This window comes from Agelaius phoeniceus, chromosome 7 (genome assembly GCF_051311805.1).
Source record: "Agelaius phoeniceus isolate bAgePho1 chromosome 7, bAgePho1.hap1, whole genome shotgun sequence".
NCBI classification, from domain to species: domain Eukaryota; kingdom Metazoa; phylum Chordata; class Aves; order Passeriformes; family Icteridae; genus Agelaius; species Agelaius phoeniceus.
This window is the reverse complement of record NC_135271.1, coordinates 30,489,604-30,506,810: the sequence shown is the minus strand read 5'-3', so window position 1 is coordinate 30,506,810 and position 17,207 is coordinate 30,489,604. Positions and strand designations below refer to the sequence as shown.

Here is a 17,207-nt window from a genome sequence, read left to right as displayed (position 1 = left end):
TCTGTGAAACAAGGGACAGTGGCTACATTAAGAGGCAATCCATAAAAATAGGAATGAGTTTGTAGAGCTGAACAGTTTCTGCTGAGTCTGAAAATCCACAGTACAAGCATTTCAAAGGATTTTCACTTCCAAATAGCCCGAGTCTGATCACAAAGACTCAATGGCCACTAGCAGCTGGAATGTAGCAGGACCACTGTAGGAGCACATCTGATTTGATTTCTGAGATAAATCAAAGTAAGGCAAGTGGGAACAATCAGAATATTTATTTCAAGAATGAACTCCTTATCCAAATCAAAATGCTTATGTAGATACAATGAACGCATCTGCCTTACTGATGTGCGAAAGGAGAATAGCAATTTGCATAAAATAACAGCGAAGGGCTCTAGAAGAGGATTGGCTTGAAGTGCTCTATACAGCATCTGTATCAAGACAACTGAGTCTTCTATCCAAGCTATCAAGCTTGAGATGCTTCATACAAAGAAGATTAGCTGGATAAATAAGCAGGGGAATTTAAAAATGCACATTTATTTTAAATAATTTTACCTAACAGTACTTTCCCAACCTGATATTACAATAAAAAAAATATATTGGCAACTTTGTCTCATACTAACAAGTGTTCATGAATAGTACATAAAAAAGGGAAACACTTTGTATTTTAGGCTGGACCTGTATTTCAGGTGTGGTCTATCAGCCACCTCGAGTGCTGCGTCCAGTTCTGGGCCTCTCTGTTCAGAAAGGACATTGAGGTGCTGGAACAGGCCCAGAGAAGGGCACTGAAGAAATACTAAAATATATTGCTGTCACATACATATTTTTTAATGTATCTACGTACTTTTATCATTTGAGATAGGGGTGTGTATGTATCTATATATCTCCTTTACATGAAAAAATGTGTGAAGTGTTTTATTCCAGTTAGAACTCACTCTAGATTTGTTGAATCTGTGCAAGCCATGCAAGAACTTCCCTTCTGTAATTTCAGAGTGAAAGTATCTGAAGATGTATTCTTGTCAAAAAAGAAAGAGACTCAGATTCTTTCATTTTGTCAGAGAATTGGTGTCCCCTGACAGAATCTTGAGGACTCTCTAAACCAATTTGTCCAAGCAGCACAGATTAGAGCATCTAACAGACTGCACTATGGAGGATTCTACAGGCTTAGCTATGAATTGTAGCTTCAGCATCATCAATTGCTAACAAACTCCTTTTACTTCATATTTGTAAAGACAGAACCCTAAAACCAGAAGTTGTAGCAACATCTGAATCTGTGTTAAAACACAGACATCATCATCATCTCCTCACAGATATTTAATACTATGAAATTTGAATTTTTCACTACTACACAAGGGAAAGCACCTGTGACTATTTTTCAAAATATCAGGAAAGTGAAAACTGTAGAAGGATAAGATGAAGAAGACCGATTTTTGAGTAAGGATTATTAGTCATTAAATAATACCTCTGCATCATTTTTTTCCTCAAATGTCCATTCAGAGGCAGAAGGAACATGCCAAGTTGTGTTTGTACAGTGAAGTTAAGAGTCCCCAAAACAGCCACTACACACACAAGAAAGAGATCAGCTGCAAATTCAGAAAGCAGATCTAAAACTACTTCTAAGGTATGGAAGCGTGAGAAAGCCATGTGCTCCTGCATAAAAATGCATGTGACTCAGAAAGCAAATAAAAGCTCTGGAGATAAAAACATAAAGCCCAAGAAAACACCACTGCCACCACACCATTTAGCATATTAGGAACATTAGAAGGATTACCAAGCTAGCTTGCTAACCATCTGTGAGTGAAGTGCCTCTGCTGTAACTAGCTGGCTACTGACAACTGAACTCTCAGCAGGCAGTCACGTGCCCAAACTGCCTGTGAGCACCTGCACAGCAGAGGCAGACCCCAAAGTGCTGCCCCTAGGTAGGTGTCTAAGAGGTGTTTCTATCTCCAGTTTCCCAAAACCTCCAGGATTTATAAGGCAGTGTTCAACAGCCCACTCCTCTGAAAGCTGGAGTTACACTGGCTAGCACGACTCATCCTGCATACTCATGAACCAATCTGGACAACAACCATCAGGCAGAAATTAGTAAGAGCTTAAGTTAAGGATCCTGTTCAGTATCTTTACTGGTGATTTGAATGAAGGGATTGAGTGTACCCTCACTAAATTTGTGGACAACACAAGTTTAGTCAGAGTGTCGATCTGTTGGAGGGTAGGAAAACCCTGCAGAGGGACCTGGACAGGCTGGATGGATGGGCCAGACCAAGAGCATGAGGTTCTACATGACCAACTGCTGGGTCCTACAAACTGGCCACAGCAGCCCCATGCAGTGCTACAGACTGGGGGCAGAGTGGCTGGAAAGTGGCCCCGTGGGAAAGGGCTTGGGGTGCTGGTCAACAGCAGCTGAACATGAGCCAGTGCATGCCCAGGTGGCCAAGAAAGCCAGGGGCAATCCTGGCCTGTATCAGGAAGAGTGTGGCCAACAGGACCAGGACAGTGATTGCCATGTACTCAGCACTGGTGAGGTCGCACCTTGGGTGCTGTGTCCAGTTCTGGGCCTCTCTGTTCAGAAAGGACATTGAGGTTCTGGAACAGGTCCAGAGAAGGGCACTGAAGCTGGTGAAGGCTGTGGAGCACAAATCCCACGAGGAGCAGCTGAGGGAGCTGGGGGTGTTTAGCCTGGAGGATACTCAAGAGGACCTTATCACTCTCTACAACGCGCTAGAAACAGGGTGTGGCCAGGTGGGGGGGCCACCTCTTCTCCCAGACACCCAGTGACAAGAGGACATAGTCTTCAGCTAGCCAGGTAAGATTCAGGTTGAACATCAGGAAGACTTTCTTCACAGCAAAGGTGATTAAACATTGGAATGGACTCCCAGGGAGGTGGCGGAGTCACTGTCCCTGGAGATGTTTAAGGAAAGACTGAACATGGCACTCAGTGCCATGGTCTACTTGACAAGGTGGTGTTCAAGTCCAGTCATAGGCTGGACTTGATGATCTTGGAGGTCTTTTCCAAGCCCTTTGATTCTGTGATTTGAAATATCCTAAATTGCTGTAAGGTTGATTACTTTTCCCAGATCTAGACTACAAACTTTAAAAAACCACAAAGAACAGAACTATGTATTTTTGTTCACACATACTGCTTTCCAAATGAGGAAACAGTTCAGAGTTTGTTCCTTGTTTTCCTCAGAGTAGGCCCTTGATACTCAATGGAATTACTGAAAAGATACAAACAGCTTTCACTGGTCATGCAAAACCAGGACAATAAGCGACATATGAACTAGACAGAACACTGGAACTCATCTATAATAAAAAGAGGCTTAAATCATCACTTTACACATGGACAATTAGTCATAAACTGCTTTCATTTTAGTTTTAGAATCCAAATCTTACTGAAATTTTGTAATACTGATCAAAGAACAATATTCAGGAAGACATCTTTATTAAAGCCTTATAATTTGAAAGTTTGAGAAACACATTCTATTCACAAAGCATTCCATTCAAAAAACTGCAGGGAGTACTTGCAAAGATAGATTATTAACTGGAGTTCCTCTGGTTTTCATTAGATCTAAGACTATTAGTCTCAAAAAAAACCCAAACCTGCAAAAACTTAACCTGCAAACTAGTTATATGATTCTTGACACCTCAGATTTTTAAGTCAGTGAATTTATAACATTGTTTGTAAGACTGTGGTGACTTTCTACATATTACTGGGAATATGGTAAGATTTTCACCAATGACTGACTTAAGACAGCTAATAAAAATCCCATTACATTAATGAACCACCAGTCTGGCAAGCCCTCTAATTCATTTTACATAAGATAACGATATTCTGTTTTTAATGAGTTTTCCTAAATGAAAGGATTTAATTTATTAATATGTCCATCAGACAAACACCAAAAGAGACAGCATCTCAGAATGCTACCAAAGTGGGGACTTTGGGTTTCAGCTGTAGCCGAAAGAATTAGTTCTCTAGGGGAATGAACTCACTTTCAGGTGTCTAATTTCTACCTATCAGAACCACCATGTTTTCTGACTTTTTTCTTTTGTTTTTATTGATATGAAATTTTATCATAAAACAGACCTGCACAAGATGTGAAGGCGAGGTCAAAAATGTTGCAGTTTTCATTCACCCAGGAAGTTACTTTAAATCAGTGGAACAGAACAGCGTTATATTTAAAACTAAAAGCTTCTATTTGATCAGTGAGTTCATTCCAATTTTTATGATATAATTAGGCTCAGAGCACACAGGCTGATCTGTCTTTCACTAGTGCATGTCCTTAGTTCATTTAACAACTTCTTTATAGTGCTCTTCAACATTCAAATATGGAACAGCCATCTAGTTTCACATTACACACATCTGTTTCTATGAAACATGCTGTAGTGTGAACAACAACATCAACAACACACATATACACACTTTGAAACTCACCTCATTTGAAGAGAAGGTTAAAGTGTGTGAACGACCTGACAGATTTGGTTCTGTCACTAACCCTGAAAGTTCACAACTTGGCTTGCTATGGTATGTATCATCTATGACAATTCTACTCTGCAAACAAGTGGAAATAATGTTTTATTAACTCACTTCTTGGAAAAGCAAGTCATTAGGTGACATTCTAGTAATTCTGATTTTTGGTTAAAAAAAATAGTATGACTCAGTTACCATTAGAACACATATGAAATGTACTAACTGTATCAAGCATCTGACTTGTATTTTGTTAAACTTCTGAATTCAGAAATTCGCAGTAACAAACTTAAAGCAATATCCCCAATAAGAGCAACTTGTGCAGAGAATCGGTCATAACCTGAAATGGTGTTAGAATACACAAGGAAGTGCATCAGTTACTTTTTCACCAGGCATACCACACTGTGGGAGAACCAATTTAAAATGCATTTGTTGGACTTGTTCATGATGAACTTTCATTAAACTGAAACCTCCACAAACACTATGAATGTGTTTCAGAAGGTAGCGTTCTGTTGATTCCCTCCATTTCCAACTCAGATTGTGACCTTGAGAATATTTTGCGTTACTGAGTGAAAAATAATTCTGCCAAAACCATACATTTTTAGAAAGGCAAAAGTAGGAGGCATGTCTCAGCACTACTCTTTGCTGCCTACAAACAGTAAGTAGTTATTTACCAGTATTTTCTCTAATGTTCTCTAAGTCTCTAATCAACCAATTACACTTTGTAAGGATGCCATACCACATCCCTATGTGCATAAATAACCTCAGATCCTAAATAAGGCTGATCTTAAGGATATTTTTCTTCACTTAGTTATGCTTGTATAAGAGAACTACATTTTTGTAGTTACCTTCATTTATCACTTCTGTATTTGTGTTCTGATTTCAATTTCACCTGAACTCTGTTTTCCAGATTATTCTATTTTTGTTTTGTAAGTGCACTCCCTTATACTCTAAATTATTGATACACATTTTCAGCCTGTAAAACACCACACCAAAGCTCAAGAAAAAAGCCATCACCACCACAACACAACAAACATAAACCCCCACAACTTGAGTTTTCCTGCTATCTCTGTGTAGTACTTTTCTTGACTGAAAAATGGTGTTCTATTTACCATGTAGATTATTTTATTAATTACATTAAATTTTAGGTCTTCTTCAGTCTTTCAGATGTAAAAATTATTACCAGAAACAACTGAATACTTTTTCCATCAACTTATTCTCAAATTAACTTCAACCCAAACTGAAAATCTATTTAAGAGCTTTTCTTTTAGCTGCCCTCAGTTCACTCTTCCTACTTTTACAGAGAAAATCAAGAACAACTCAGACAAACAAAACTAAAAGATACAATAATAAAAACATAGCCAAAAGTAAAGCATCTGAGCACCAGTTGTAATATTTTCTCTCCCTCTGCTCCTAATCAGTTAATAGGAGTAATTGCCTTTTAAGCATTTAGAGCCAGTTGCAAAGGGTTTTGACTCTTGAATAGCACAGAATCTGGACAGAAGAGGTTTTATAGTTATGCTTCCTATCATTTAAGGTACTAGGATGTAGTTTATACCACACTGTTCTTCCTTGCTCTGAAAATGAAAGACTGCATACACACTTACAGAAGCTAAGTAGTATTCTGGAAAAACAATGGGTATAAACACTATGTGTGTGTATTGTATCAGAGAATTACACCAAGGGACTAATTTAAGAACTGTCTGCAAGCACACAGGATTTTAGTTCCTGTGTTTTTGTTTTCACAAGGATCAAGAAGCTGACTCACTACTTTGTCAAACTGTAAGTTTAAAACTAACTTCAGAACCATTTTAAGAAAGCAAAAACATTTCAAGTATAGTAAGTTTCAGAGGCAAATTTTGCAAAACCAGAAACCAGGTAATAAGGAATGTGATTATATTCCTTGCATCATCAATGCGAAAACACAACTACAAAAATTATACACAATGCCAAGGACTTGGTTCCACAGAGATTTTTTAAATGACCAAGTTCTTATTTTAGGCTTTCTACTTTTACCTCCTGTTTAAGAAATGCTGTCATATGATCACAGGGGATACTACAAACATAAAAGGAGTAAATGCTATTGCTATATTTATGATATATTTCTTTATAAATTTTGAGTTAATATCAACAAAAAGGAGTATTCTTTCCTTGAATTCTGGAAAGGTGATTTTGTCCTTTGCTTTTATATTGTTTTAGTAACAAGACTCACTTCTGAGTGGTCAAGCAGTTAGTTTTAATGTCTTTTCACAGCAAAAAAAGCCAAAGCCTTGTAACTGTACATATGTAATTATCAACCCTAAGTTCAGATCTAAAACAATTAGTCATAATTTGAAGCAGCAACCACTGTCACATCACCATGTTCACAAAAGACCCCAAACATTGCAAAGGGAAACCAGCCTGACTTTGGAGAGGAAAAGTATGATTTTATGATTAATGAATGTATGAGAATCTGTTCTTCTACCATTTTACAAAGCAAGAATATAGCTTGAGACTTGCATAATCTTCCAGCTGCTGGTTTGCAACTGGAACTAAGGAAGAGAGCAGCAAACAACAATTACATACTGGAGCATGAGAAGGAAACAAAAAACACCAAACCAGTAGGCAAGAAACCAGCTGGAAGGTTGATGCAGTAATCATCTTGGGAAGTATAGTCCAGTAAGAAAAAAAGAAGAAAAAACTATTACTTCAGAACAATGTGGAAAGGAAGAGAGCACTCAATCTGGTAATATCTGTAACTTTTTGATTGCCAAAGGTAGGTATATATGGTAGGTATACGAAAACTTTAGGAGCTGCTTAAGCACATTATGGGTGCTTATAGTAGAAATGCAGCAGTGGGACTTTTACTATGCTTACAAAACTTATTCAAATCAGATAGAAAGGAGCAATGAAGAGGGGACCAATGTGTTCCTCTGAATCAATGACAAACCCACTAATTCCTTATCTATACAGGAAACAACTCTTCACAGCTTTGCTACAGCCTATTAGGAGACCAACTACAGCCTATCAAGAGACCAGCCTATTAAGAGACCAGCCATGCATTACTATTTAATCAAAAATTGTATCCAAGAATATGCATATACCTTCCAAATTCTTGGGTTATTTACAGAAACATCTTTTGGCCACTGCAGGCTCCAAGAGAAGCAACTAATGCAGGAGCTGTAAATACACAAGACTGATGCACACTGGGCAGCATTTTGTGAAGTACCGTTCTACTTCAGAGATTAAATAATTCCTTCTCTTATTAAGTTCCTGTGTTATCGTATGGTTCTAAAATCAGACAATTTACTACTATCACAGGGACTGCAGATTTACACTAGTGAAACAAAGTATTTTAAAAAAGGTATTACAACAGAATTTTAGTGCAATCACCATCTGGAAACATGGAAAACAAACTTGTTATCTGCAATCTCTGCAAAACATCAGTGACTTCATGGACTAAAACGTGGCAAGTTTCTCTTCCATATATGCAACTCCTTTCTTTCTAACAGCACAGAAGAAAACCAATACATGAAAGGGTATTTTAGCCATCCAAAGTGAAGAAAAAGTGTGTAACTCAAGAATAAACCACCTTACTCAAATAACTGTAATTTTCAATTGGACAAAATCGAAAGGAAACGAGAATACAGCCAGTAAAATTGCTGGGAATAGTGTTAAATTGAAAAAGGTTTAACCAAATACTCAGACAGCACACACATTACACCTTTTAGTTTCTAAAGCTATTTCTTTCAAATAGTTTAAACTCTATGGTTATAGACTGAACTGTGTAGCCTCACTCACAAGATCTGGTTAAAAGGCTCTAAATTATTAGATTATTAGCTACTCAGAAGCCTGGAAGAAAGTGTTTTATAGATATGTTTCTTGGCTTTTAATATTCTATTTGTTAATGAAAAGTAGGATACTATCTTCCCCCATCTGTCTGGTACTCCAATCCTACATTCCAGTACAGTAAGAACTTGTGGCCAACTGTTTGGACAGCTGACATCTATTTATGCACAATTCCTCCATGAACTAGCCTGGAAAACAGATTAGAGCTCTAAAACTATGTTTTCCTGAAACTAGCATTACTTTTAGCATTACCAACCCATGAAAAAACACGCCCTGTGATTCTTCCTTAGATGCTACTTCAGCCTGAATAGCTCTCTACTGATGCTGCAACTGAAGGAGGGAACAGGAACACTCACACGATTCCTGCTTGTGAGAGCTGTAGTATCTCAAACTTCTCCAGCAATGTTTGTAGAGGTGATGTGGTAAAGGACTAAGTCATTAAGCTTCCACACACTAACCACTGATATTTTTACTTCATCAAAATGCAACACTTAAACATTCAAAGCACAAATTAGTCATCTTTACCTTGCTTCTGTTCTTTTCTTGACCATGCTCACAACCATCCTGCCCACTCTGAGTAACCTGCAGACCGCTACTTGAAACCTGAGGCTCTTTGTGGCTGTCTCCAAACCAAGAGAAAGGCATGCAAGTAGGAGCAGGGGAATCTGAATCTGATGCTGATAGATTGTTGCCAGAGTCATCCAAAAGTTCTCGGGAACCTCTGAGATAAGCAGACGAAATTCTGTTTAAATAACAACAGCAAAAAACCCCATCCCATCCCTCAAATACACAACCACCCCATTAAAAACAAGAACAAACTCAAACCACACCACTTATTTTTACCAGTTTCACAGCAAACTGATACTTGCAATGAAAACTGATACTTGCCTTTAAATATCCATGGAAAATAATGAGTTATATAACAACACAAATTATTGCAGTATTTCACACAATTAAATAACTTCAAGTAATTGCTAACTTAATTTACTCAACATTCATCTTCCTAAGGAAAATACAGTTTTAAGGTTGCCTCCTCTACTCGCTTCTGTGAGATTAGAAGCTCATCTCTGTATTATTAAATCTTCACAGAATTTTTGCCACTGTTATACAAGAATTTACTTTAAGATCAAACATTAATGACAGTTTTAAACAAGTCCTTAGGCTACAAATTTTAGGAATGCAGCATGTACGTATAAACTAACAAAAGACCTACCTGCTATCCAGAGAACCTCTTAGATTTTCTTTTTCTTGCTTCTTACCCTTGCCCCCGGATTTCCGCAATCCACTGAAGTGAAAAAAACACAAATTTCATAAAGCACTAACATTTACATTTCTTTAAATCAGCAAGTTCGTTTTCACATTGACTTCAACAGTTACGAAAAGCCACATTTATATTGTTACACAAAGCATAATTCTGCATGCAATTTAAAAAGTTCTGGCACTCATATTCTATTCAAGAATCATGACAGTACCCTTTCAAAAGCCACAGATAACCAAAATAAATACAGAAAATGCCTAAAGAAGCCTAGCATATACTGGATACAACCAGGAGGAAAACCACAGTTTTACTGCTACATTACTGCTCCTAAGCAATGCACGGCAACTTGAGCAAAGTCACTAACTACATACACTATCAGTGTGTGAAATCAGCTAATTTTTATGTTATGATGCATTTATTGCAGTACCAGTCTAAGTCTTTAACGTTAGCTGGCTTCAACAAGCTTTACCCCATGTTCAAAGGTCTTATGAAGTAGCATTACTGGACTCCTCAACATTGGTTTAATTAGAGAACATAATATTCTCAAAAATAACACAGAACAACACTTATTTCCAAAGGAACACATGTAAAATCTCACCCAAAATCTGGAAATCTCCTTTTGGACTTCCCTGGTGGAATTCCTTCATTTGTTTCTGCTGTCCTGTCTTCATTTTTCCTTTCTTCTGTTTTCATAGAGAGGTGAAAAATAAAAATGTTGTTGTAAAAATACCTGCAATTTTCAGCTACTAATGATGAAGTTTTTAAGTCAGATACTAGGACCTGGGTGACAGTGTTAAAACTACTGTTTCTGCACACAAATAACTGAAAATACTACAGCCATATCAGCCAGTTTAAGTTATTTTCTGTGGCATCTTCCCATCATTCTGTCTGTACCAGCCACTGAAAAATGGCAACAGTTGCTGATAACTATTCGGAAGTACTCCTTTTGATAAAGAGTAATTCTATACAGTCTACAGAAAGGTAAAAATTACCACAGATTTTTGCTCTAATGAATTACAAACAAAAGTTAGTTTATGACAGGTTTAGAAAAAAGTACCTCTTTCTTTTGCAAAACGTCAACTTCAAAACATACAACCACATAACCAGTATAAGAGATAGCATTTAGTATTTCTTTATTACTCTTGCAGTATTGCAGATGCTCCTTTGGTATTACTTTTGGTTCAGTAGCTAGCCCAGGCCAGCTGCTGCAAACATGGGCTATGTACACAAGCAGCCCGCTCCAGAAGCTGTGCCTAACCCATATGATGGTCAGTACCTGGAGAGCAGACAGCCCCTGACAAGCTGAGTTCACTGGAAATGGCATACAAACTGTGGCTGTTCTGAAGAAACAGCTGCGACTTTGAAGCTCCTCCAAGGCCCTTATTTTTAAAACTGGAATACAACCTCTTAGGACCCAATTTTTTGCCAAAGGAAGCATGTTCAATACCAACTTCTCAATTACTGTGCAAAATTAAGTGACAAGAACCACATGACCTCTTCTCATTGGACTGTGGCAGATTACCGCAAGTCCTAAATGCACTTACTTTTAAATTCTCAGGCTACTAGATTTTAAAAAAATAATTGAAATACATTTTGTGTTGCAAATCATGTGTTTCCTAACTTAGCTACCTATCAAAGAGATGCAGTTCACATTTTGAGAAAGAAAGTAAATTTTAAGCTCTACCTTCAAAACAACTCCTGACATGATATACACAGACTCCTTCAAGGACCATAACAACCAAAAAGCCTGTTTAGTACACAAAACTGAGGTCAACTACCCATCACTCCATCAGCAAATAACAATTATATATTTCAGGAAGGATTAGCTCAAAGATTACATACCCGACCAGTCAGGTTAGTCAAGAGCTTTCCCCTTATTTTGCATATCTAATCAGTAGTTTCTGACAAAAATTAGAACTTCAGGTAATTAGTTAAGCACTTTTTCTAAATATATAACATCCAACAATTTATAACTACAGTCAAACTGGCTTTTTTTCCTATCAGCTTGAATACAAAACCAGAAGAATTACTTTTAATACTGACATTTGTTTCCACCTCTTTTTCCAGAGGCAGTATTTTAAGGAAGGAGGTAATTTCTTAAACATGGCACAGTAGGTTAAAATTCAGACTGATACATGAATGGATGAAAAGGTAATAGAAAGGATTAATTCAATAAAATAATAGGCAAACATTTAAACACAGTTAGAAAGCAACAATCTAGCAGAAACAGCATTTAGTGTCATTTTGTTCACAAAGAGCAAGCTTTCAATATCAATCCTCATGTACTGCATTAATTAGCAAATCCATGGCCAATTTACAAAAAAAAAGTTTACAATGCTTCTGCCATCACAAAAAAACTGGAGAAAAGAAAGCAAAATCACAGATGTATTAGGTATACGTCTTAGTAAGTGGTGTTTGTTTTAGACTAGTTTTGTTTGAGTCTTTATAGACACATACAAAATAAGGATGGTATAAAACAAATCCTGTTTCAAGGTATTGAAAGAATGGTTTTGTCTGAGCTGTAGGGCAAAGACAGAAAGTCATCTGTATTTATGCAATTGTACTAGCTGATTACAGAAAATATCAAACATTTAAAAGATTATATTAGATCCCTTTTTCAATTATTCATAAGAAAAATGCCAACTATTCCTATCAAATAATGACTAATAGTGACTAGGCTGATTATAATACCTTTAACCTTCTTCTAGTGACAAATATCCTAAGAGGGCACGATGAGTAATGTGGCAATTCCCACAATTCTCAGAATCTGCATCCTGTTTAAACACTGCATAATGTCTGGAAGCACAAAGCCAACAATGAATTTTTCTGGGAATCAGGAAATCCATCAGACTTACCCTTCAATACATTGCCACTTATGAGGCTAGTGTTTTGCAAAAATGTATTAGGACCTTTACTGATTACATCTAAAATTTGTAAAACTTCAATCCTGAAGAATTAAAATAATAATAAACCCTTAAATCTTACCCTTGGCTTCCTTCCCTTTCCCTTTTGCTTCTCTTTGCTTAACATTCTTGAGGTACCCTTGAGGAGAATTTGGAGTCATCCCTTCAGGAGGAGGTGACCGAGTGGTGGTTGTGCTATTTTCGTTGTTTGGTTTGTGTACTGGAGAAGAGTGTGTGGAAGCAGAAGGGCTTGACTCCAGAGGACTTTCTGTGCTTTCTCTTTTCTCAGGTTTTTCACTCTTTCGATCTGCGTCATCCAGGCATGGGAGAGGTAATTTTTCACTTGTTTCTAAGCTCTTAGTTAGGTACATAGAGGAAGATTCTCTGTTGAGAACATGGTCTTCTGAATCTTCATCCTTCAATAAATTTGAAAGTTATTTTTTGATAAACATGACATATACTCATTTACTGTCTGTTCTTTTACCAGGGTGGAAGGACATGCTAAGCAAATTTCTTCAGGAAATTTTCTGAACCTACATACTTGTGGATACCATCTGAATCACATGAATCTGATTTTAGAATGTGTTACCCACCTCTATACACATCTTTCTGCACATCCCAAGAAAACTTTTTCTAGCCAAATCAGAAATGTTCTGGTACATATTAGCCCTGCCAATTCAATGCAGCCAGTTTTCAGTCTCACTGAATTAGTTCAGTGTCCTCCTTCTACTAAAGGCTCTCTCATATATTGCCTATCTATACCTCAGTTCTTCAGTTGTTTTCCAGAAACACGAGAACATTTTACTGGTGTCGGGTCCGGCTGTCTGTCTCTGCCCCGACACGGGTAGAGTGGTTCTTTGGTGGGCGCGATGCAAAGGACGAGTCTGGACTCTTCAGCTTTTGGTCTTCAGGTTGTTTATTATTTCTTATCTACAAAAATTTTCTGTCTGCCCAACAGAGGTCTGATCTGCAGGCAGTCACAGGCACTCTCTGACCACCCACGGGGCGGTCATGTCTTTTTATACTAAAACCTACGTATACAATATTTACCTTTATTTCCCAATGCTTTTCGCCCATGTTGGCAAGTGCACCTTCACTAGAAACCAATCTCTAAGTGCCAACATCATCACAGGAGATGGAGGACAAGAAGAAGAAAGAAGAAGGACAAGACACGCCCCGATCTCTCCATCTTGTCTCCATAACCCCCCTGTACCAAAAACCTTAAAATCTATATCTCACCCTCTAAATGTGTCTCTTTTACACCTTTTACTCTAAAGTGATTCTCTTGTCCTCAGACTCTTGTTACTTCTGTGGATGGATCAAAATCAAGCCACCAAGCACTCTTGGCAACATTCCAGGGTTTTCGAGACCCCCAAGGGTTCTCCTGGCATCTCTGGACATTGGGAACGATGTGCTGAGATCCCACATACTGGCACACTTCTTGTGAACTCAAATGATGACTTATAGAATAATGAAGCATTTCAGAACTCTTTGGTTTTTGAAGAAATTTGGTAACTGACTTGTTCCAGATGAAGGCATAACAAGATAAATGAGTATATTTCACAACATATCACTGTATCAAAATCTTTCAACAAGCAGAAGCAGCACAGCACAAGCTCACATAGTTCTTTGCTAACTTCAAATTAACTGTGCCACAAAAACATGCCAAAGTTCCCATGTATGTCATGAACCCTCAAAGGTTTTTTTCATTTGATGCAGCATAGAACAAGGATGCTTTGGCACAGCCTGAATGAAGCATGAAGAACACTTACAATTGGAAATACAGATAAAACTCAACCCATGGTCAGTATCCAGAGCACACGATCATCAGTGTCAGTAGCAGTGTCAGTACCTGCAGATTTGCAGTCTGTTGTGCACCCCCAAGAGATTCTTTCAGCTTGGACCGAGAAGGTGGCTGGCGTTTTACTTTCAAAGCAAGCTGAGCTTTTGCTTTGTGGGCACTGGTGTCTAATCTGGGAGTATCCCCAACAAAAGCATCAAAATCTGCAACAGAAACATACTTTTCAAAAAGCAAACAAAAACCCCAGCAAACTGGTAGACAACCCACTGTCCAGAAAAATATTCAGAATCGAAGTCAGAATTACTCTACCCATTAACCATTACTGTATGAAAATAATTTTCATATTATACTGCACTGTTTGACACATTGCAATAGCAATTTCTATTTAATTTTAAATATATTTTTACCCAACTTCTTCAATTAAAAAATAATAAAATCCAACAGAATACAATTCTAATGGATTGAAAACTGAATTCTGTTCTCAAATAGATGAAAATTTGTGCCCCAGATGTGCTTTCCTAACATCATTCTTTAGGACAGAAACTCTTTACAAAGTAAGAATTTACCAAATATTTTTAAAATTTCATTCTCATTCAAAGCTCCATCTGATATTTCATTACATTCTGTGCATAAAATTATGTGACAAAAAAATCATAGCAAGTTTGCTGTAAATTATAGCTTGAAATAAATGGGATTTATACTGACATATCTCAGTGTTTTAGTCCGATTAGTAGTTTCACTAACAGAATCTGAATAACTGTTAAAATAGTTGTCTCTCCATTCGCCTCCTCTTTCCCACAACACGTAAGAAATACATTACAACTATACTGAAAATGCTGGGGGAACCTAAACTCAAGTATCCACACTGAGTCAGCTAAAACATTTACCCAGTTGGAAGGAAACAGCAAACACTTCACTTCTCTTAACAACAAAAAAACCACTATACATATAATGCCTCCTAATTTTCCTTACATGTAAATAAAAAATAAAAAATACTACAATCTACTACTTACCAGAAACCAGCATATCTAAAGAACTTATTCTTTCCTCTATTGATTTGGTTTCTTTTTCATTGTTTTCTTTTATCTTTGATTGTTCGTTAGATTGGTCTGGACTTTGACAGCCATCTTCCAATAAACTGCCACCTTCAAACACATAAGGCATTTTCTCATATGCTATCAATTTATTTTCAAGCTCTGAAATCTGCAAGAATTAAAATTCAGAAGTGAGATACATGTCTCCAAGAATGCAGAAGTTTATTAAAAATATAATACTGCTTTACTTTTTCCTGATAGATTTTTAGTTGTTCTGCATGTTTCTGGTCTCTCTCTTCAAGTAGCTTTGAATGATCTTCTTCTTTCTTCATAAATTCTATTTCTCTGGACAGAAAGAAATATATACATGTCTATGAAGTAGTACAAAAATGTAGAAAACTATGTTAAATAGAAATATGCACAATTGCATTTACTAAAAAGCATTCCATTAGTGAATAGTGACAAAAATCAGTCTGCAAGGTATAACTGATTCATTAATCTTATAATGTCATAAAATGATGTATTTATTTGTATGCTTCTACTGTCTTCAAAAGAAAATACAGATGACTGTGACTTACTCTGGACAGAAAAAGGATGCATGGCAACACTTTTTCTGCAAAGTTACAACCATCTCTCATTTTAAAAGCAGCAAGTTGCATATGCATTTAAGCCTGAAATACATGCACAACTCCAATCATTACATCTTACTCTCTTCCACAAAGATACATGCACACACAGTATATTTTCCTTCCAAAAGCTATGGCAAAATTCTTTGTTGGAAATTAAATTGCATTTCAAGTTTCTACTTGGTTCATCCTACAGCAATTGCAATGGCTGCATTTTACAAAAAAGAAACAATGACTACAAGAAGGAAACAAAAATAAAAGCTGTTTTTGCCTGCATCATATGGAATGACATACAAAACCAGAAAATAAGCATAAAACATCTACAACAGATGCAAAAGCTTCAGGGACAATCAAATGAGTAATGGGAATTGGCTAAACAGCAAGGGAATGGAAAGCAGCATGTTAGCAGTCATCTTCACGTACTTTTGAACTTCCATGTGGATAAGCTTGGGAGGAGAGGGGAAAGGAGACCTTTAAAAAGCTCACCAAACAGCACAAAAACGTACTGTGAAAAGTAACATTTTTGGATGTGGACTACAGAGCAAAAGATTATAATAAATTGCCTTTAAAAGTAAGTAGCAAGTGGAGAAATTTGGAACAAGAGTATTACACGCCCACAGCAACTACCAAAAGCAACAGCTGTGTTCTGTATTATCAGGACACATCTACAAATATTTTGCAATTACCTCCTCTTTAGCTAAGAGGGAAGATCACAGAACAATTAGACACTACTACGTGTGTAGCCCCCACAGATGTATCTAATAAGCAATAGTACTTCTACTAAAAAACCCAAATCCTTAAACAGATTGAAGATACTGTTTTCATGCTGCCATTTTAGTGGGCGAGATACATATCCCCAAACTTTCAATTCCCCTCAAAATTCTTTTTACTCCTCCTATAAGATATAACTAACTCAGACTAAATCACAGGTATCTGGCTATTATGAAATATCTTTTGATGCCTACTCTATCTGGAACATTGAAGTCAGCCAAGCTGAGGGTTTTTCACAAAGAGCAAAAGGTATTGCCTAACACCTCATATCAAATTTCAAGTAGTCCTTCCAAAAGAGTATATATGCATTACAGCTTTTAAACGATGTTGTTTTTTAAAAGTTGTCATTGAAATATTAAAGAATTTTTCCTTAGCTATAAATCAAAATCATCAGCAAGATTTTCACAGAGCCTTTCCAGAAGTTGGTGATGTAAGGTATGGAATAATTCAGCATTTGTAGCCCACTTCTTCCCTGCACTCTAATAAATGAAAAGAAAGTATGTTAAGCAAATCCTATTCCCCTAGGTATTGCTGAC

General features: G+C 37.0%; 1 protein-coding gene across 5 annotated transcripts in view; it reads right to left on the bottom strand.

The window, feature by feature from the left end:
- Positions 1-17,207, bottom strand: part of LOC129122459 (neurabin-1-like) — a 41,709-nt gene that overhangs the window by 4,289 nt on the left and 20,213 nt on the right. For 3 of the 5 annotated variants that reach the window (XM_077181394.1, XM_054636343.2, XM_077181395.1), the window contains exons 10-17: positions 15,523-15,619; positions 15,254-15,443; positions 14,292-14,443; positions 12,522-12,855; positions 10,135-10,219; positions 9,492-9,563; positions 8,804-8,999; positions 4,418-4,534 (exon numbers count right to left, since the gene is read on the bottom strand). In XM_077181394.1, coding sequence (XP_077037509.1) covers positions 4,418-4,534; positions 8,804-8,999; positions 9,492-9,563; positions 10,135-10,219; positions 12,522-12,855; positions 14,292-14,443; positions 15,254-15,443; positions 15,523-15,619 — 1,243 coding nt within the window. The remainder of the gene's footprint in view (positions 1-4,417; positions 4,535-8,803; positions 9,000-9,491; positions 9,564-10,134; positions 10,220-12,521; positions 12,856-14,291; positions 14,444-15,253; positions 15,444-15,522; positions 15,620-17,207) is intronic. The other 2 variants (XR_013183065.1, XM_054636344.2) reach the window with 2 other exon arrangements.